Genomic DNA, 21,455 nt, shown 5'->3' on the forward strand with positions numbered 1-21,455 from the left:
GTCTCTACTCGGGCCCTGGGTAGTCACGTCCCCTTTTCCCCTCACTACCACGCCCATGTCTACCCAGATTTCTCAACTGTGCTGAGCGGGAGCATGTCCTTCGCTAAATGATACGCCACAGCATCCGTTATTTTCACGCCTCCTGAAATTTCAGCATCACAAGTTTTGAAAATCGCTATCAGTGGGTCTTTATATATAATACTTTTTATATACTGAAATACGCCCACACGGCAGACATGCCCATGCTGGCTGCAGTTGTTGCTTGCGTCATCACAACATCCTGTTTCGGCTGTGTTGTTTCAACGATAAAACTTTTCGGTGACCGAATATTCGGTGCATCCCTAATTTTATTGAAAAATGAAATAGTTTATTTGATTTGATTCTCTATGTACAGTTGCTGGCTCCTGTTCAAGAATAAATGTTTTTAAATCAAAATGTGTCATGGATCAAAACACAAACCAGATGTATCCTAATGTTTATAGATGTTTGAGCACAAGTAGGCCAAATGCATCAATTCAGGTGGTGAATGAAAGAACCAGTCATCAGTATAATCTGATCTGATTTTATCTTAAAACCCTTCTTATGCTTGTTTATTTATAAATAAATGCCCCCAATTTTTTTATTTTTTTTTGCTCGCAGCTTTGTGTACTGGCATGGATAGGGACCCACTGACATTAAGAGTGTACAGGGCCCAGAATTTGGTGCTACACCCCTGGTTATAATAGCACATTGATGGTGATTAATAGGACGATTGGTCCCATACTTTTGGCTGTGTAGTGTATAATTTAAACATGTAAAAATTGTGTTCTTTGTTTCTGTTTGTGTCATACAGTATGTTAAATTAATCTCTACTAGGGCTGGGCGATATGGCTGAAAAATCTATCATGATATAAGTGTTTCGTATCAGTCGATATCGATAATTATTGATTCGTTTTTTTTTTTAACCTATTCTACCCAGACTTCTCAACTGTGCTGAGTGGGAGCATGTCTTTCGCTAAATGATATGCCACTGCATCCGTTATTTCTTTATATCACTTTGATGTTTTGTCGTATGGCACTGCTGCCGTGTACTGTACCTCTTGATCAGAGGTTGCGCTAGACTTTTTAGTTGTCTGTCATTTTGACTGACAGGGTCATAAAAATCACCACACTTCCACTTCCATTTTTTTACTGAAAATTATTCAGTTTAGTGTCTCATTGCACTCTGTAATGAAAGCATAGAATTGAAAAAGAAATTATGGAATTAATTTATAGACCAAAATGTATTCTAAACTTGTGACTCATCAAAGTAGCCACCTTTGGCAGATATAACAACTGAACACACTCGTGGCAATATTCTTCAGAAAGTTCTTCCCAAGTCTGTTGCAGAAGTTCCCATAAATGTGTGGCACTTGTAGGTTGCTTGGCTTTCACTCTTCTGTCCAGTTCATCCCACACCAGCTCGATGGAGTTTAAGTCTGGAGACTGTGCTGGCCACTCCATGTTTTCAAGCTTACCATCTTGTTCTTTTTTCTTGAGGTAGTTCTGGCATAGCTTGGACTTGTGTTTTGGGTCATTATCTTGCTGTAGGATGAACCTCTGACCAACTAGGTGCATACCAGAGGGTATTGCATGGCGCTGCAGAATGCTGTGGTAGCCGTTTTGGTTCAGGGTGCCTCTCACTCTGTACAAGTCACCGACCCTGGATTCAGCAGACCATCACACCTCTTCCTCCATGTTTGACAGTTGATGTCACACACTGTGGAACCATCCTCTCGCCTACTCGGCGGCGTACAAAGATCCTGCGTGATGAACCGAAGATTTGAAATTATTATTCATCAGTCCATAATACCTTCTTCCAGTCTTCAGTAGTCCAATGGCGGTGTTTCATGGCCCAGACGAGCCTCTTTGTCTTAGTCTGACATCTTAGCAGTGGCTTTCTTGCTGCAACTCTTGCAGCTCTGCAGGACTGCTTTGATACCACCAACTGGGACGTGCTCTGCCAGCCCCACGGGAATGACATTGACAGCATGACGGACTGCATCACAGACTATATAAACTTCTGTGAGGATACAGTAATCCCTACAAGGACTGTCCGCTGTTATCCTGACAACAAGCCCTGGATCACCAGCCAGCTGAAGGATCTGCTGAACAAGAAGAAGCAGGCCTTCAGATTTGGAGATAAGGACGAGTTGAAGAGGATACAGTGGCAACTCAAGATCCAGCTGAAGGAGTGTAAGGACGCCTACAGGAGGAAGTTATGGTGCGTTCTATTTGTCTTGTAAGCACGACTTGCAACTCGGGAGTGACGTCACATCCGTGTCGGAAAACAAGTCACAGCGGGTTTTTGCGTTCTGTTTACGAGAGGTCGGAGAAAAGATGGACGCCTCCAGGAAAGTCGCTGTTGCGCTAGTTCTGAAAGAGTACAGCTACAATCAAAGTTTGTGGTTCATCAATGTGGTTCAATGTGCTTGGTTGCGCTAGGCAGTTTGGACGGTTCGTAACATTTATAGTGTTTATCTCATTTACAGTGCAACCACGGTGGATTTCAGTTGACGACCTGTATATACGACCTCGGGGGCGTTCTATTTGCAACTTCCGGTTCGTAACTCGGGAAAACGAGTTTGGTGGACAAATAGAACGCCCCATTAGAGGCCAAGCTCCAGCAGAACAACACCCGGGACGTGTTGAGGGGCATGAAGCTGATCACTGGCTTCAACATCAAAGCCAAACAACAGGACGGCTGCCCAGACAGAGCCAACGAGCTTAATGTCTTCTTCAATAGATTCACCACTGGACCCCCTGCTGGCCCTCCACCCCCCCACCACTCCAGTCTTTACACCCCCCCAGACGGCCAATCAACAACTCACCACTGATCCCTTATTGCCTATCACCTCTGCTCTCCCCCCAACTCCCACCCCCACTGAGAAGACTAGCCCTATGACTGTGACGCCTGGCCAGGTGAGAAGACAGCTGGAGAGAGTCAAGCAAGGCAAGACAGCAGGCCCTGATCGTGTCAACCCCCGGGTCCTGAGGACTTGCGCTTCACAGCTGTCTGGCATCCTGCACTTCATCTTCAACCTGAGTCTGAAGCTGGAAAGGATACCGGTGCTATGGAAAACAACATCCTTTGTAGTGCCGGTGCCCAAGAAGCCCATCCCATCTGGCCTCAACGACTTCAGACCGGTTGCACTGACGTCACATGTCATGAAGGTCCTGGAGAGACTCGTCCTGGCTCAGCTGAGACCCCTGGTGACCCCTGTTTTGGACCCTCTTCAGTTTGCATATCAGCCTCATGTTGGTGTGGATGATGCTGTCATCTACCTGCTGCACCGTGCTCACTCTCACCTGGATGGTGGGAAGGGCTCTGTGAGGATCATGTTCTTTGATTTCTCCAGTGCTTTTAACACCATTCAGCCCTTTCTGATGAGTGAGAAGCTGCTCAGGATGGGTGTCAGCTCCTCCATTGTCTCCTGGATTACTGATTACTTGTCTGACAGGCCCCAGATTGTGCGGCTGGGGGGCTCCCTGTCTGATACTCTTGTCAGTAATCTGGGGGCACCACATTGGACTGTCCTGTCTCCATTTCTGTTCACTCTTTACACCTCTGATTTCCAGTACAGCTCTGGGTCCTGCCACCTGCAGAAGTTCTCTGATGACTCTGCAGTGGTTGGGTGTATTAGAGACGGACAGGAGGTGGAGTACAGGACGCTGATCGCGGACTTTGTGGAGTGGTCCCAGACAAACCACCTACTCCTGAATGTGGACAAGACCAAGGAGCTGGTCATTGACTTCAGGAGGAAGAGGACACCAGCAGTGCCCATCACCATCCAGGGTCTGGAGGTGGAAGTAGTGGACCAATATAAGTACCTGGGAGTCCGCATGAACAGCAGACTGGACTGGAGGGACAACAGTGATGCTGTGTACAAGAAGGGACTGAGTAGACTCTACTTCCTGAGGAAGCTTAGGTCTTTTAATGTATGCAGCAAGTTGCTGGAGATTTTCTACCAGTCTGTTGTTGCGAGCGCCCTGTACTTTGCTGTGGTTTTTTGGGGGAGCAGCACCAGCAAAAAGGACATAAGTAGGATCGACAAATTGATCCGAAAGGCTGGTCACGTGATTGGCAGTAAGTTGGAGACGTTTGTCTCAGTGAGGGACAGGAGGACACTGGACAAACTGCTCTCCATCATGGACAATCCGTCACATCCACTACACCAGACTATAGAGCGGTAGCGGAGCTCATTCTCAAACAGACTGATCCAGCTCCGCTGCCACACTGAACGCTACAGGATGACATTCATACCATTCTCAGTCCAGCTGTACAACAACTCACCTTTCTGTAACACATAACTCCACGTTATTAATGTTAATGGACACTATTGCACCTTACACCTTACCCTGTATATATAATTTATATTCTTCCTTCTCTATTTCTTGTACATTTGTCCATATGCTAATATGCTAATTTGTACATTTTTGCTTATACTATTTTTATTTTATTTTACTTATTTTTATTTCTATTTTATTTAATTTAATCTTTTTTATCTGAGGTTCTTAAGAGTGTTTTTTATGTACAACTAAGTTACTGTGACCAAGCAATTTCCCTTGTGGATGAATAAAGTTTATCTAAGTCTAAGTCTAACTCATCCTGTCAAACCTGCAGCTCCAAGTCTTCTCTTCACAGTTGAAACTGAGACTTGCTTACTACGACCACTATTAAGCTGTGCTTGAAGCTGTTGACCTGTGAGCCGCCTATCACACAAGCTGTTAACTCTCAGAAACTTGTCCTCTGATCCAGTTGTGGTTTTGGGTCTGCCAGACCTCTTCCTGTCAGAGTTTCCCCCAGTTTCTGAGTGCCTTTTGATGGTGTTTTTTGTTGTTGTTGTTGTTGTTGTTGTTGTTGTTGTTGTTGATGCCATCAACCTGGCTTAGCTGGACCGTGATAGGTCGAGAGGCTAAAGCCCTTCCTCTGCCTACATCCCCCAGAATGACTTGCAGTTCTGGCTCTGGGTTTTCTTCCTATTTTCTCTAACGGAGCTCAAGTGAAATTATCGAACATTCTATCGAACGTATTTTCTATTGATGCTGATCACGTGTCTATCGCGATAGATATCGTTATCGTTTTATTGCCCAGCCCTATGACCACCTTTGCTTTGCTGAGCGATAACTCGGCCATGCTTTGCAGGAGAAAAATGCTACGTTATAATATTACTATGCTGTTATGCCTATATAATTACAAAATACCGAATTAGCAATGATTTCTTGTTGTCTTCTGTCCTGTTTATCTCTACTTCCTGCATTTTATTTGTGTTTTTCTTTTTGTTTTTGTTAGTTTCTCTCATTGAATCTCTCATTTACAAACATACTTCCTTCCAGAATTAATATTTACCCACACAACACAACACAACACATAACCTTCTATGTTGTTCAATGTCCTGCACCAACTTTTTCGACAAAAACACCACAGCCTACCTCATTTTGACTGGCTTGGGCCAACAGAACCGAGCCTAACTGTACCATAAACTGTGACCAAAATCCGCAGTACATCATCGAGTGTAAGAAAAACGTTTAAAACACAGTTTGTAGTATGTGCTTACTGCTTATGCAACTCACTAGGAAAGCAAATCTTTGCATTTGTGTGTCTGTGTTTGGAGAAAAGCGGTCAAGAAAAGCTATGCACAATCTACTTCACATGTGGTAGATAAATTGCTAGGGACTCACGTAAGTGCAGTTTTGAGTTTGAAGTCATTTGGATGAGCAGCCGTGATTTTGGTGGACCTTCATCATCTGTGGTTCAAATGTCCTCAAACAAAGCAACTATTAACCCCTCCCAGAAAGACACAGTTTGAACAAGGACTGTATTAATTACAAAAATACTTTAAATTGTGGACATACAAACATGCATCTCTCTGTACAAATATGCTTTTGTGGCTGTCATACATATTTTTTTTATATTAATTACAATAAACTCATGTTTTAAATAATTACAGTACAATGACTTTAGGAGTAGGTTGTGTAGTGGGACAGCAACCTCACTGACAGAGACGGTGTGTCTGAAATCGGTGGAACTACAGGAAGCATAGTTGCGCCAAACCACAGCAAAGCAGTTCTGTCTCCCTTCCAGGCCAATATCACAAGCTTCTGAGGCAGCTGGCAGCTTCTGTGACAGCTACAGCCACCCAACATTGTCCATCCAAATGTGATTGTATTTTGCATTCATTCATTCATTCATTCACTTTCTGTCTTCTGGGGGGGCTGGAGCCTGTCCCAGCTGTCATTGGGCGAGAGGCGGGGTACACCCTGGACAGGTCGCCAGTCTATCGTAGGGCTAACACAGAGAGACAGACAACCAATCACACACACATGTACACCTACGGTCAATTTAGAATCACCAATTAACCTAACCAGCATGTCTCCGGAATACCCGGAGGGAACCCACACAGACACAGGGAGAACATGCAAACTCCACACAGAAAAGTCCCCAATTGGCGTGGATTTGAACCTGGAACCTTCTTACTGTGAGGCGTCAGTGCTGATTCTATTTTTTATTTTAAATAATTATTTGACCATGTAGTCACATGTCCACAGACTTGTTAAACACTATATTCCCTCTTCAGGTAACTTCTGTAAAAATAAAAACAGATATATATTGTTGAGATTGTGCATCATTTGGGGTTAAGAAGAACTCACTGTGTGTATGGGTCTGAATCACAGCATCCAGTGCTAGAACTGAAATGCACACTTTTAAGATATAAAATATGTGTTTCCATTTATTCTCACTCTGAGAAAACATGTACTGAGTGTAAAGAATATTTCAAATGTTACATCAGGCTTTATTTTTTCCTTAACAGGCTCTCCTCTCCTCCTATTTGCCAACCGGCGTGATGTGCGATTGGTAGATGCAGAGGGAGTCCGTGGTGAGTCGGCCATAGTTGTTAGTGACTTGGAAGATGCAGCAGCAGTTGACTTCCTGTATGCTGAGGGATTAATATTTTGGACAGATGTCAGTGAGGAGGCCATCAAACAGACACACTGGAATCAATCATCAAACTGTAAGATTTGATACTCTTCATATTTATTTTCTGTTTTAGTGAAGATTTCCTCATAAAGTAACTGTCCCACTAACTGTGACTGTGTAAGCTGTACATGTTACATGATTGCTAAAGATGCATCCTATTTCTTGTCACTTTTTCACTTTGATTTAATTTCTGCTCTCAGCCCTTAAAGAGGCACTGGGAACAGGCCAGAGCGTGGTAGTGTCAGGGCTGGACAGTCCTGATGGGTTGGCTTGTGACTGGCTGGGTAAAAAGCTCTACTGGACAGACTCGGAGACCAATCGGATTGAAGTGGCTAACCCAGATGGCACCTCCAGGAAGGTCCTGTTCTGGATGGACTTGGACCAGCCCAGGGCTATTGCCTTAAACCCTGCCCAGCGGTAACAAAAACACCTCGTATAAAATGCGCACACAAGTACTTGCTGTTTTTGCTGAGATATTACAAAAATATTATACAAAACAATCTACATTTGATGGAAAATTAATTAAAAAAAATGTCAGCAGGTGATTCTAGAATTACTCTGTTGACTTTCTAGTGTTGTAGCTGTCGATTTGTCATGGTAAATGCCATTTACAGCGTTGTGCATACTTTACTAAGTACAACGTTTTTTCACCCCATGGAATTTTCTACATTTCTGCATAAAAATGACTCAAAACATTACATAGGTCCTGACAGTAAACAAAGAGAACCCAATCAAACAAATGAAACTATAAAAATATCAACTTATATATTAAATATTTACTTGTGCATTTATTTATTTAAGGAAATTCATAATTTGCTCATATCTGTCATTTGCAAGATTAAAGGGGAACTACTGTTTCTTTACAACCTGGACCTTATTTCTAGCATAAAATACCATTGTTTACTCACCAATATCACTTTTGTTTCATTTGCACTCGTTCAGGAGGTAATTAGATCAGCTTATATCCTTATAGTGGGAGTGTTCAGAGCACTGAGACGCAGCCTCTAAATAACGCATTATCTGCTGTGAAACTCGTTCATTTCGCCAATATTTTCTTACGATACGCTAGTGCTGATCCCCGTTGAGTCCGGAGTTACCTGTTATCATCATCTGGGATCTGTAGATTGACCTACAGACCCCGGATGATGTCTTCTGACCTGGACGATGTCATCTCTGAGCAGCACTGTGCGACGGTCGGCTTGTTTACCTGTAATTTGCCACTACTATGGTTCGTCCACAACCAGAAGCCATGTTGCAAAAAACTAGCAGTAGCAAATTACAGGTAAGCAAGCCGAATGTCGCGGGTTATGCGCGCCTCTCAGAGATGACATTGTACAGGTCATCCAGAGTCTGTAGATTGACCTACAGACCCTGGATGATGATAACAGGTAACTCCGGACTCAATGGGGAATAGCACTAGTGTATCATAACAAATTATTGGCGAAATGAACGAGTTTTGTTGCAGATAATGTGTTATTTAGAGGCTACGTCTCGGTGCCCTGAACACTCCCGCTATATGGATACACACAGATCTAATTATCTCCTGAACAAGTGCAAATGAAACAAAAGTGATATTGGAGAGTAAACGATGGTATTTTATGCTACAAATAAGGTCCAGGTTGTAAAAAAAATAACAGCAATAACAGAAATGAAACACTTCTGGTAACTGCTGATAAGTTGTCTACAGCAGCTTGATTTTTATACAAATCCTAAAAGGATTTGTGTAAAAACACACCTCTACCAGGAACTGAGAGCAATTTGAGGTTCTGTGTCAACTACACGTTGGCATAAAAATCTAAAACTGCTCAGAAACTGATAGTTGGAACTTTTCGCCATTTGCATAGAAGTAGTTATCTAGCTAGCAAGCAAGTTATGAGTGAAAATAATAATAATGATATAATATTTTTATTTATTTATTTATTTATTTTTTTTAAATAAAACTGCTGTGTGGAATACATATACCACTAACCCCACTTGTAAAGGCAACACTGAAGTGAAGAAAACGGCATCCTCTCCGTTGTTCCCCTCTAAGTGAAACTGTAAAGCTGAGCAAGCCTTACAAAAAAAAAGAATAATATCTACATGATTGCAAGTGAGCATAAAGGGGTCGTCCGCGAGCGGGACGCAGAGGCATAAGCGGGTCGGACACGACCTGAAAGTAGGCAAAGTGTCTGCGGAGGAATCCTTTGGCTGACAAGTGAATGAGAGTCAGGCGCATCGGAAGCAACAAAATTTGATGGGCTTGTAGATAGATAGATAGACAGATAGACAGACAGACAACTTTATTGATCCCTTTGGGAGGTCCCCGCAGGGAAATTGTAAAATACTGTGTACACACTATGTTACAGATTGTGTATATACTTGGGTATATACTTCACAAAATATTAGCTTTTTAGTTATACTGCGCCACGCTTTAAAAATTAATTAGCCAATCACTTTGTAACTAATAACCCTGCTAAAGTTAGCAAACTTTTCATTATCTTTGTCTATAAATGATACGTGCCAAGTTTGGTGAGAATTGGACAAACGGGCTTGGAGGAGTTGATTTTGCTTTGAGGTGCAATTTTTTCAAAATGGCAGAAAAAAATGGCAGGCGGAAATGGGCGTGACCTAACCCATTAGAACCAGGGCTATCTAAGGAATCAGAGGGAGAAAGACTTTTGTTTCTAGGGCACACGGTTCTCGAGATATGAGTCAAAACATAAATTGGCTTATTATAGCGCCACCTAGAATTGCTCAGGCATGTGTATTGACACCTTGGCAAAGTGACATGCTAGGAATTCTACCAAGTTACCAGGTTTGATGCCTTTCGCCCTTGCAGTTTGTCCTGGGCAGACACTTAAAGGGGTCCATGCCGTGGCAAAGTCGTCCCAGAGCAGGACGCAGAGGCATAAGTCGCCAGTAGTGCCCCCTAGACTGTATTGCACGAAACCTGGTGGGCGTGTAAGGAGTAATCCACAGATTATTATTGTCAAATTTCAAGCAGTTTACTGTGGTGGTTTGTGAGATATAAACATGAAGTCGTTGTAGCGCCCCCACAGCCTGAATTTCACGAAACTTGGCATGATTGTACGCAAGCATATTATAATTACGGTTGCCTGGTTCCATAAGGATTGGGTGAATACTTCAAAAGTTATAGGCCTTTAAAGTCATATGAAAAGTGTCTGTGTTATCTGTAGCGCCCCCTGTTGACGTAATGTCATGCAACTTGATGGACATGTACATAATGTGTAACAGATTGTGTATGCCAAATTTTATGAAGTTAGCCATTGCATTTTTTGAAATATTGAAATGTTGCTTTTGTTTCTAAGGCACACGGTTCTCGAGATATGAGCCAAAACGTAAATTGGCTTATTGTAGCGCCACATAAAAACTGGATTCTGCTTATCTGCAATATGGTTTATGGTGTAGGCTGACTACTACCAGTTACTATTGCCAGTTGTGGGCATTATGAACTGTGAGTCAGCTTTGACACGTAGATGTCTTCGTGCCTTTACTTTTATTAAGCATTACAAATTTGGGGCATATTGGATGAGGCAATTTGAGTTACAACTTTACAGCTTTCCTTTTAGTATTTGAATTTGCTGCCTTGCTACTGCAAAAGCTTTTAATGAAACGTCACAACATTAAAAACTTTACTTTGCAAAGGTCTTTAGATGAAACCGGTCAAATTTAAAGTAGCTGATGGTTCTCCTTAGAAGACCCAAAAGACAGTACCAGTAACATAAATTACACCCCACCCACCTTCCCTAAGCCCATATATAGGTATATAGGTTCCCAATCCACAAACCTTTACACTTCCTGCCTCGCCCGTGCACACACCCACTCACTCATTATAAATATAAAGTGCTATAAATATAAATTACTGAATCATGGATGAAAAGAAATTGTGCTTATGACTGCATAAAAGCAACAGATCAATCACATTTAACTCATTCATTGTTTTCCATGTTTTAAAGTCACAAAAGTGAATAACGGATTATGAAATGACAACTTAATCAACAAATAACAGTCAACTAGATTAAAGGTGCAGTAGGCAAGTTTTATAAAATTAACTTTCTGTCATATTTGCTGAAACTGACCCTATGTTCAAGTATAATTGCATGAAGAAGGTCATTTAAAAAAAAAAAATCGGCTCCTCTGGCCCCTCCTAGAGCCTGTAGCGCGATTTGCAAGACATCCACCGCTCCACATTCAGATGCACCAATCAAGTCCAGGGGTGTATCTAACAGAGTGTCAATCACTGCTCATGGACACGCATTTCATAGCGCCCTCCCCTCCCTCCACCACCTCGCACCACTTGTCCGTGGGCGTGTAGAAGGAGCCGGGATGTAATCCTCGTCTGAGGCCTGTGCCTCAGCTTCACTCTCAAACGTCTAACCACATCAACAGGTAGCGGTCATATATCTACCACATAGCAAATTGATAAATCTAAACTGTGGAATAAAACGCCACAATGAATGCTTCTAACTGTTACTGATAGCAAACATCACCGATGTAGGCTACTTTCAGAAACATCCTAACCTTGGTTTTGTCCTAAAGTTGACTATTGCTAAATATTTTGACCGAAAATTATTTGGCAATAACGAAGGGTATTATAAAAACTATTTTGTTGTTGTTACTTCGGTGTGTTCCATGCTAGTTTGTTTACTCGCTCTCTCTCGGTTCTCTGCTCGTGCACAGTATTCCAGGGCCAATATGCACGCGCTCTATCGTGCACAGCTCTCCCTTGTGGGGGGAGGGGCTCGCGAGACCTTTTTGGGCTTTAGCGGAAAGTGGGGAGGGACTGAGAAGTTGTCGATGTTCAAATTTTTTGGCTAAGTCCTGGATCTTCGCAATCCTTCCTACTGCACCTTTAACTAAATTACTTAAATTTGATATCTTGAATCTTAAATTAGGTATATCCCAATTAAGTTTATTTGTCCCTCTGATTGAGTGGTATCGGAGTATCGGCTGATTTGAGTCCCAATCTGGTGTTAAATAAACATAATTTCCTCCCCTGAAGATTCATAAAGCTCAAAAACAAAAACAGCATTTTCTCCCACAGAAATCAATCCTAAATTAATCAAACTGAATTAAGTTCTTATGACTCAAACTCAGATCACTTCATAAAATCCTGTACCAAGCCCTAGTTGCAATGAACTGTAAACACACTATTAGACACAATAATATATTTTCAAGGATTCAGGGATTCTTTATTGTCATTTCAACACATGTTGGTACATGGGATGGAACGAAATTTGTTTCTCTGGTCCCGATTCAAGCCATAAGTAAAAAGACGGAGGCCCTCCAGCGTTCAACAGTCTCATAGCCTGTTGAACGCTGGAGGGCCTCCGTAGCCCCCCCCCCAAACAGCCACCCGTATTTATACCTATTTCACTTCTGTTGTTGTCTGGACTGCACGTGCATGGCACTTATATGTTAAAAAAACAGGCTTTTCAGATGGTATTGTGCTGCACAGTGGGAGTTGGGGAGTTTTATTTGTGTGAAAGAGTCTAGATACTTTTTTAATGTACGGCTGTGCATGGCAATTTGTCATGGAACTAGGTTATGTAAGTTTATCATTCATGTTTAAGAAAACCTCTCTTTCTCCTCTGTTAGCGCTCCGTCTTTTTCCATTATCACCAGGCCTCTGGTATTTAGTTTGGCAGTTTTAAAACTGGCAAACATGGTGGAAAGCCACAACCTGTGGCTCTTGGTATCCTTGTGTCTAGATGACGAGAAGACATTCTGTTATTTATTAACCTAGCTCATGTGGATGACTCTGGTTGTCTGTCTTCATACCTTTCACAGGAATCTGTACCATAGAGGGTAATTTCAAGCTAATTCCGCAAGTCATCATCAAGTACAGCATATAAAGAGGAAATGCTCTCTTCCTGCTCCTGTTCTACATAGGCAGACCCCCTTAGCAAGATCATAGCCAGGAGTGGTTACCATCTGTAAAATACAGCAACCATCAACTTCCTCTACATGGATGACGCTGACATCGAGCTATATGCCAGGAGTGAGCGAGACATTGAATCACTGACCAACAGAATTTCCATCAGCAACAGAAATGTCATTTGGACTAAATGAAGTGTGGTTGGATGGTAACAACAAGAGGGGAGGTTGTCAGAACTGAGGGGATTAATGTTTGCAGAAGAAAAGTCACTATAAACTCTATTATCTTATGGAAAGCAATAAAAAGTAAATAAAATATTAATTAAAATCCCACTGAAAATAGTAATTAATCAGATTACTTGTTACTGAAAAAAATAACTCGTTATTCCCATCACTGGTCATCTTATTCCTATGTTCCTCAATTGCCTGCAGGTACAGCTGTCAAAGAGGGAGTTTTGTTTGGCTGCTCAGCTCGGATCTTAGAATTTCCCAAATCTTGGGCTATTATTCTACATACTGACAGCTTTCAGTTTAACTTCTTCATATCAATTCACAATTGTACTAACAAACACTCTTACTGTATGTATATACACTATGTATGCCTCACTGGCTGTGAATGGGTGACTGCAGACAAAACTGTTAAAAAGACATGTTACTAAATGTTTTTGCTTGTTGAACAGGAGGTTAGAAAAGGGTCTCTCGTTACTTGCTCATTTATTGCAGTAGCTAGCAAAGTTGTCATTCAATTTAAAAGTATGTGTTTTTATTTGAACTTTTTAAAAATCTTCACCTGGGCTCATAGTCTCCACTGCACCCTTTTTGCTGTCTGCTGTGTGTGTGTTTGCATGTGCTGTAGCACTTGGAAAAATAACTTTTTTACAAAATCAGCCATTTTGAATTATAGTACAGGAGGTAAGTAGTAGTAGTTAATCATTGACTAATCATAGTAAACAAAAAACTTAACATATCATTTCATTTTTCTCCCTCAAGCTACATGTACTGGACAGACTGGGGTGAGGAGCCCAGGATAGAGCGAGCTGGGATGGATGGCAGCAACAGGTGCAGTAACTATACAATCCTTCAGCATCTCTAGCCAGTCTAGATGTAGAGATGCTATCTCAGTTGTACAATAATTACAAAACATAAGCACCAATTTAAAAAAAACAAACATATATATATATATATAAAAAAATGGTTCATTTGGTGTATTAATTTAATTTAACTTCTGTGTTATAACAGGAAAGTCATAGTAAATGTGGACATATACTGGCCCAATGGTCTCACCATAGACCTAGTAGAACAGAAGTTGTACTGGGCTGATGCCAAACTCAGCTTCATTCACAGAGCTAACCTGGATGGATCAGCACGGTATGGACCCCTGTGTTTTTTTATGTGTGTGTTACAGCCAGCTGTTCTTCTGTCTTTAGCTTAATGAGGTTTATTTTTGGGTACAAGTCAATTACTGATGTTCAAATACTGATATAACATAATGCTCCTCAGTTTCATACGAGTCAGATTAGTTCTGTGTTGTCCTCTGGAAGCTATAGCCTGAAAGTTCTCTAAGAGGTCTGCAAGTTATCTCTTCTGCAGATGTGGTCATGCTTGCATAAGGTATGCTCTTGTCCATGTGGGAGTTGAGCATACCTTCCGTGGTCCTATGAACAGCTTTAAATGTGACCATAGCTCCACTTCAGGGCCACATGTCATGGTCATAAAATGTTTTTTTTTTTGCAAACCTGGCACCATTATCTTACACGGTTTACAGACACAGGCTTTGAACATACTTTAAACAGCCACACACATGCAGTGGAGGTTTCAATCTCCCACTTCTCAAATTCTTGTATTTGACTGAATTGAATTGAATCATACATGTTTTCATGTTCAATTCAATTCAATTCCAGTTTACTTCAGTTCAGTTCATTTCTATTTTATTTATATAGTGTCAGTAAGAATTGAAATTGTCTCAAACATGTCCATTCACATTGGTGCTCAGAGGCAGAATCTTGCAATCAACCCAGAGTAAACATATAAGATTAGTCTGTAAGATGCACAGTGATCAGAGGGCATAGGTTTCTTTAAAATCTGAAATCATATGTGGGTCACTCCAGCAGACACAGGATGAGAATATGTTCCCAGACCCTGACACTGTCTGTATTTGTCTTCCTCTCATTCTAAAAAATTCGTATTTATTCTTGCAGTGAAACAGTGGTCGAGGGCACCCTGACCCATCCCTTTGCACTAACACTCTCTGAGGAGACATTATATTGGACAGACTGGCAGACCCGCTCCATTCACGCCTGTAACAAACAGAGCGGAGACAAAACCAGAGAAATCCTTAGTGGGATTTACTCTCCTATGGACATCCAAGTTCTGGAGCCCTATCGACAACCTTATAGTGAGTTACATTTCTTACGCTTACTCTTCACAATGTCAAGATAATCTTCAAATTTTCTCCTTCACTTCATTATTCTTCTTTCTGTAATTTTTTTTGGTCTTTCTATATGTGTCATTGCAGTCGAGACTCCATGTAGTGAGAATAATGGTGGCTGTAGTCATCTCTGCCTACTGTCTCCAGTCCAACCTTTCTACAGTTGTGCCTGTCCCACTGGAGTCCAGCTTAAACCTGATGGAAAGACATGCAAGCCAGGTCTGTATCACATTTACACTAATGTTCTTAAACCCAGCACTGATATTCCTGAGTAAAGATAACAGGTTTTCAGAATTGTCATAATTTGTCAGAGTTTTAAAATTACATTATTATTAATTATTGATTTGTTTTTTTAACCTATTCTACCCAGACTTCTCAACTGCGCTAGACTTTTTCGTTGTCTGTCATTTTGACTGACAGGGTCATAAAAATCCCGTCATAACCCATTTTTACCCATCACTTTAATTTTTTTTTTAAATGATAACAATGACATATTCAATAGCGTTTAATTTTCATTAATTTTTAATTAATATTCAGTAGTGGTGGACAAAAAGATTGGGCTCATATAACCGGCCATCAAAGACGACTCAAGAATCATGAATCTAGAGTCTATTTAACCGGCTCAGTTGAGTCCTACCACGTTTGATTGATATATAATCAATAAACGGCACCATTCAAACATCTTCATCTCACTCGGCAGAGAAACAAAACGTACTACCCGACTTGACCACTAGCAAACTAAGGCACTCACTCAGCCACTCACTCACTTACGCACAATACCAGAGAAACGAAACTTCACCGACTCTTAACCACTGCTCATGGATCCCTGCTTAATCGAGAGTCGGCAGCCACTCACTCGGCTGGCAGATAAACGAAACTTAACCGACTCTTACACTACTAATCAAGAGAGACAAGAGCCAATTAATATGGTCACTCACTACCAAGTTAGCAGACAACATCGTTCAGACTCTTGTCTGACTTAAAATAATCAAAATATTGCCAAACTGGTGACGTGACCTTTCCTTTTTTTAATCTACAATTTCCTCTTGCGCTGTCGCACTCATATTCTCCTTTCACTCCACGCCATTCTTTTTTGTTGTTGTTGTTGTTGTTGTTGATGCCACCAACCTGGCTTAGCTGGGCCGTGATAGGTCGAGAGGCTAAAGACCTTCCTATGCCTACATCCCCCAGAATGACTTGCAGTTCTGGCTCGGGGTTTTCTTCCTATTTTTCTCTAACGGAGTTTAAGTGAAATTATTGAACATTCTATCGAACGCATTTTCTATTGATATTGATCACGTGTCTATCGCGATAGATATCGTTATCGTTTTATCGCCCAGCCCTAGGTGTGTTTGTTCTTTTAATAAATGAGATGACATTCTGCCTATGTACAAGACATCTCTTTAGTAGGAGGTCGGTCAATCTGGCCAAGACATATTGCCTGTTTGCTCTACTGAAAGCATGTGGTCACAAGTGATCCAGACCACCTCCATATGTGGGCTGAGCAGTTGGGTCCCAAATCTATCCTCAGTTACTTTTGGGTGTGTTCATGAATGTGCTTTAAGCTGCCTAGGACGCATGTCAATGCCATGTCTGAATAGGGCCAGATACAGTCAGGTCCATAAATATTGGGACATCGACACAATTCTAATCTTTTTGGCTCTATACACCACCAGAATGGATTTGAAATGAAATGAAGATGTGCTTTAACTGCAGACTTTCAGCTTTAATTTGAGGGTATTTACATCCAAATCAGGTGAACGGTGTAGGAATTACAACAGTTTGTATATGTGCCACTTTTTAAGGGACCAAAAGTAATGGGACAAATTAACAATCATAAATCAAACTTTCACTTTTTAATACTTAGTTGCAAATCCTTTGCAGTCAATTATAGCCTGAAGTCTGGAACGCATAGATATCACCAGACGCTGGGTTTCATACCTGGTGATGCTCCGCCAGGCCTCTACTGCAACTGTCTTCAGTTCCTGCTCGTTCTTGGGGCATTTTCCCTTCAGTTTTGTCTTCAGCAAGTGAAATGCATGCTCAATCGGATTCAGGTCAGGTGAAGTGGAATGTTATGCAATGGCCAAGTCCATGGCCATTGCATAACATTCCACTTCTTTGCCTTAAAAAACTCTTTGGTTGCTTTCGCAGTATGCTTCAGGTCATTGTCCATCTGCACTATGAAGTGCCGTCCAATGAGTTCTGAAGCATTTGGCTGAATATGAGCAGATAATATTGCCCGAAACACTTCAGAATTCATCCTGCTGCTTTTGTCAGCAGTCACATCATCAATAAATGGGTCTTTCCTTCCTGCTGCTGTTAGGCTCCACAATGAACACTCTTAATATGTGCAATATTACTACATCATATGTGCAATAACTCCAAACAACAGCTCGACACCAGTCTATGCAATATTTTACAATTCAACCCGTGCAATATTACAATTCAGTCTGTGCAATATTTCTATCCGATTCCATTTCATTATTTATATTTTATAGCTACTCTTTTTGCTCTTGTTATTTTTTATTCTGCATTTTCTGTAAGCTGTTGTGAACTGCAATTTCCCCATTGCGGGACTAATAAAGGTTTTCTTATTCTTCTTCTTCTTCTTATTCTTAAATACAAGGGAACCAGTTCCATTGGCAGCCATACATGCCCACACCATGACACTATCACCACCATGCTTCACTGATGAGGTGGTATGCTTTGGATCATGAGCAGTTCCTTTCCTTCTCCATACTCTTCTCTTCCCATCACTCTGGTACAAGTTGATCTTTGTCTCATCTGTCCATAGGATGTTGTTCCAGAGCTGTGAAGGCTTTTTTAGATGTTGTTTGGCAAACTCTAATCTGGCCTTCCTGTTTTTGAGGCTCACCAATGGTTTACATCTTGTGGTGAACCCTCTGTATTCACTCTGGTGAATTCTTCTCTTGATTGTTGACTTTGACACACATACACCTACCTCCTGGAGAGTGTTCTTGATCTGGCCAACTGTTGTGAAGGGAGTTTTCTTCACCAGGGAAAGAATTCTTCAGTCATCCACCACAGTTGTTTTCCGTGGTCTTCCGGGTCTTTTGGTGTTGCTGAGCTCACCGGTGCGTTCTTTCTTTTTAAGAATGTTCCAAACAGTTGATTTGGCCACACCTAATGTTTTTGCTATCTCTCTGATGGGTTTGTTTTGAGTTTTCAGCCTAATGATGGCTTGCTTCACTGATAGTGACAGCTCTTTGGATCACATATTGACAGTTGACAGCAACAGATTCCAAATGCAAATAGCACTTGAAATGAACTCTAGACCTTTTATCTACTCCTTGTAAATGGGATAATGAGGGAATAACACACACTTAGCCAGCTGCTCATTCACAACAGCTGAGCAGCCAATTGTCCCATTGCTTCTGGTCCCTTAAAAAGTGGGAGGCACATGTACAAACTGTTGTAATTCCTACACCATTCACCTGATTTGGATGTAAATACCCTCAAAGCTGAAAGTCTGCAGTTAAAGCACATCTTGTTCATTTCATTTCAAATCCATTGTGGTGGTGTATAGAGCCAAAAAGATTAGAATTGTGTTGATGTCCCAGTATTTATGGGTGTACCCCACCTCTCACCCAATGACAACAGGGATAGGTTCCAGCAGACCCCGCGACCCTTAACAGGAACAAGCGGTTACAGAAGATGAATGAATGAATGACTGAATATTAGTTCGGATTTTTCACAAACTCTTTACAACTAGAATATGACCTTTTTTTATGCAACCTTTTATCACATAACTGGTTTGGTGCACAAAATAATAATGTTTGCTAATTTTAACCATTACCATTGACTCTGATGTTTGAAATAACAAGGCAGCATAGGGTGAATCAGCTGGAAAAACAAGTCAAAATCATCTTTGGTAGCAAAATGGAATGCCTACAGATCAGCAGTTGATTAACATGATGCTAAAACAATAAAGCCTTATCTTTAAAAAACACAGTGCTTTGTTAGAGTTTTCAGGGATCCATGCAAACGAAGTTGCATGGATCTATATTTCGCCGAAAGGCATCACACCTGGTAACTTGGTAGAAGTCCTACCGTGTCACTTTGCCATGGTGTCAATACACATGCAGGGTTTAAAGTATTCCAGCACCGTGCCGGATCTCCGGCGTGAGGCGTTTGACTGCAATTTAAAAAAATTAAAAAATAACTTGTTGATGTGGGTTATTGTCAGGTTCGAGTCAGTTGAGTTCGCTGACCAATGGAATGAGAGGAAACCAGCTTTCGCTCCTAACCAAACTAATATTACTAGCCAATCATAAGTAGGGTGGGGGCGGGTCCTGTAAAATCTTAGGTATCCCACCCTGTGTAAGCTGGTTAAAGCTCTTCTGTCCATTTTCACAGACCTTTAATTTCTAAAAATCATATTTTAGATTGTAGATCATCTTGTACCCTGTTTAGCACAATGCCAAAAAGTTGTTTGTAAAATTGCCTAGCTTATGCGTAGGACCCACTGCGCCCCTGCCCCCCGGAATAAAATTCAGGCTCAGGATTATTTTTTACTTTAAGCCCTGCACATGCCTAGGTGGCGCTATAATAAGTCAATTTACGTTTTGGCTCGTATCTCGAGAACCTTGCGCCCTAGAAACAAAACTCCTTCTCTCTCTGATTCCTTAGATAGCTGTGGTTCTAATGGACCAGGCCATCCCCATTTCCGCCTGAAATTTTTTCCGCCATTTTGAAAAAATTGCACCTCAAAGCAAAATCAACTCCTCCTAGCCCGTTCATCCAATTCTCACCAAACTTGGCATGTATCATTTATGGACAAAGTTAATGAAGATTCTTCGAAAGAAATTTAGCAGGGTTATTGATTACAAAGTTAATGGCTAATTATTTTTTTGGCACAGTATAAGTCCAAAGCTAATACCGTAAATCCTCTAATACAGGCCCGGGCCTTTATTTTACTCAAGCGCATCGCGGTCCAGGCCTTTATTGGAAGGAGGCCAGAATTAGAGGCAGGCCTCAATTTCTGTTTGAGCAAAACGAACTACCAGTAGAATGAATAAAAACAAGATTTTGTGTCTATTTGAACCTATAAAATACTAGGTTCATTTATTGAAAACGTACAGTTACCATAACCTGGTATGCATACAGAACATTAACAACAAATGAGCGGCGCGACGCCGGTCGGCAGTTGCGCTGGGAGTGAGGGGGCCCCATCCCTATACCTGCGGGGAGGGGGCCCCATCCCTCCTCGCAGTTAGAGAGGGCGCAGTGAGCACTGATTCCACGACCCCAGGGAAGCGGCGAGGTGAGATGCGGGGGGTCGCCGTAAAGCTCGCGGCCGGAGCCGGCGAGCCACCGACCCAGAGCCGGTCACGGCGCACCGCCACGGAGGAAATGCGCCTGGCGGGGGCCGGCCGACGCCGGGGAGAGGTCCCACTGAGAGGATCCTCCCACACCGTGCCGCCGAAATCCTGACCCGCCGAGATGGTTCTAATAATAGCCCCGGCCACTATTAGAGACCGGCCTTTATTTACCTCCGCTGACAGCGAGACCGGCCAATGTTGGAGACCCGGCCGCTAATGGAATACAGGCCAATATTAGAGGATTTACGGTATTTTATGAAGTATATACCCAAACTTAATCAAACTTCATATCATTGATAATAATATGATTCTGTACAAGCACCCCAACTTTTGTGACCCTTGGTCTCTAGGGGGCGCTACATGAGCAACATTTCAATATCTCAAAAATTGCAGTAGCTAACTTCATGCAACTTGCCATACACAATCTGTACAATATTGCGTAGACGCCCATCAAGTTGCGTGACATTACATCTACAGGGGGCGCTACACATGACACGTAAATATTTTATATGACTTTAAGGCCTTTAACTTTGGAAGTATTCACCCAATCCTTATGATACTTAGCAACCGTCATTATAATATGCTTGCATACAATCATGCCAAGTTTCGTAAAATTCAGGCCGTGGGGGCACTACAGCGACTACATGTTTATATCTCACAAACCACCAGAGTAAACTGCTTGAAATTTGACAACAATTATCTGTGGATGACTCCTTACAAGCCCACCAAGTTTCGTGCAATACGGTCTATAGGGGTCGCTACTGGTGACTTATGCCTCTGCATCCCGCTCGGGGACGACGGCATG

The 21,455-nt window shown here is 41.8% G+C and overlaps 1 protein-coding gene across 2 annotated transcripts in view; it reads left to right on the forward strand.

Annotated features, from left to right (window-relative positions):
* The window catches only part of lrp5 (low density lipoprotein receptor-related protein 5), an 84,440-nt gene that overhangs the window by 23,780 nt on the left and 39,205 nt on the right, over positions 1 to 21,455 (forward strand). For both annotated transcript variants that reach the window (XM_084555422.1, XM_084555423.1), the window contains exons 2-7: positions 6,831 to 7,031; positions 7,198 to 7,414; positions 13,868 to 13,936; positions 14,117 to 14,245; positions 15,076 to 15,272; positions 15,393 to 15,524. In XM_084555422.1, the coding sequence (XP_084411548.1) occupies positions 6,831 to 7,031; positions 7,198 to 7,414; positions 13,868 to 13,936; positions 14,117 to 14,245; positions 15,076 to 15,272; positions 15,393 to 15,524 (945 nt within the window). The remainder of the gene's footprint in view (positions 1 to 6,830; positions 7,032 to 7,197; positions 7,415 to 13,867; positions 13,937 to 14,116; positions 14,246 to 15,075; positions 15,273 to 15,392; positions 15,525 to 21,455) is intronic.

The sequence above is a fragment of the Chelon labrosus genome (genome assembly GCF_963514085.1).
Source record: "Chelon labrosus genome assembly, chromosome: 11".
NCBI lineage: Eukaryota > Metazoa > Chordata > Actinopteri > Mugiliformes > Mugilidae > Chelon > Chelon labrosus.